The following is a 1,150-nucleotide window of genomic DNA, read 5'->3' as shown; positions in this document are numbered from 1 at the left end:
AAACCAAGAGTCAGTATTGATATTTCTCTCATGGTATATGAAGAAAAGACTCTTTAAATGTTTACATATAGAGGAGCTGCTGTGAAGCTCCAGAACAAAATGTCACACAAGTTTAGTAAAGAGATTTCTTTTATCTCTCTTCCAGGATATCATGCTTATTCTGGAATCCAGAAGTTTGGAGGAGGAAAATATCCAGAAAATACTTCTGGCAGATACATGGGTTTCTAAATAGTTTGGTAATAAACAGGTTTAGATCATTTGTCTGTGAGTGCTCCATAGTGTTATTCTTTGAAAGGCTTCCTTCACTTCCTTGTTCCTCAAGGTGTAGATAACTGGATTCAGAGCAGGCGTGACCACTGTGTACATGAGTGCAGTTGCCTTGTCTGTTTCTGGAGTGTGTGCTGCCTTTGGTTGGAGGTAAGTGAACAAGGCAGTACCATAGAAGAGAGAAACAACCAGGATATGAGATGAGCAAGTGGAGAAAGCTTTGCTTCTGCCAGTGGCTGAAGGGATTCTCAGGATGGTCACCAGAATGCGCACATAGGAGCACAGAATGAGGAGACAGGGGGTCATGATAAAGAGCACAGAGATAGCAAACATCACAATTTCATTGTGGGAGGTATCAACACAAGCTAGTTTCACTACAGGCATGATGTCACAAAAAAAGTGCTGGATCCTTCCTGTTCCACAGAAGGGCAGAGTGAAGATCCATGTGGTCTGGGCTGATTCTACCATGACCCCAGTGGTCCAAGATGCTGCAGCCAATTTCAAACACACACCAGGGCCCATCAGGAGAGAGTAATGCAGAGGATGGCAAATAGCTACAAAGCGGTCATAAGCCATGGCTGCTAGCAGGCAGCATTCTGTCAGTCCCAAGATGCTAAATACATACATCTGAGCTGCACAGCGTGCCACGCTTATGATCTTGGTCTCCACAAGCAAGTGCACCAGCATCTGAGGCACCACACTAGTGATATAGCACATCTCCAGAAAGGAGAGGTTAACCAGGAAGAAATACATGGGAGTGTGCAAGGAAGGGGTGCCCCAGATCAAGCCAATGATGAGAAGATTTCCTCCCATAGTAAACAAGTATATGGTTAAGAACACAAAGAAGAGCACAGGTTGTAACTCTGCTAGAGAGGAAAATGCT

General features: G+C 44.3%; 1 protein-coding gene across 1 annotated transcript in view; it reads right to left on the bottom strand.

Annotated features, from left to right (window-relative positions):
• Nucleotides 1-249: 249 nt before the first annotated feature.
• LOC104985921 (olfactory receptor 10A5-like) overlaps nucleotides 250-1,150 on the bottom strand; it is a 3,041-nt gene continuing 2,140 nt past the window's right edge. Inside the window, exon 2 of the mRNA XM_010836313.1 lies at nucleotides 250-1,148. Within this exon, the coding sequence (XP_010834615.1) occupies nucleotides 250-1,148 (899 nt within the window). The remainder of the gene's footprint in view (nucleotides 1,149-1,150) is intronic.

The sequence above is a fragment of the Bison bison genome, unplaced genomic scaffold (genome assembly GCF_000754665.1).
Source record: "Bison bison bison isolate TAMUID 2011002044 unplaced genomic scaffold, Bison_UMD1.0 scf7180017864062, whole genome shotgun sequence".
NCBI classification, from domain to species: Eukaryota; Metazoa; Chordata; class Mammalia; order Artiodactyla; family Bovidae; genus Bison; species Bison bison.
This window is presented reverse-complemented; position numbering and strand designations above follow the sequence as displayed.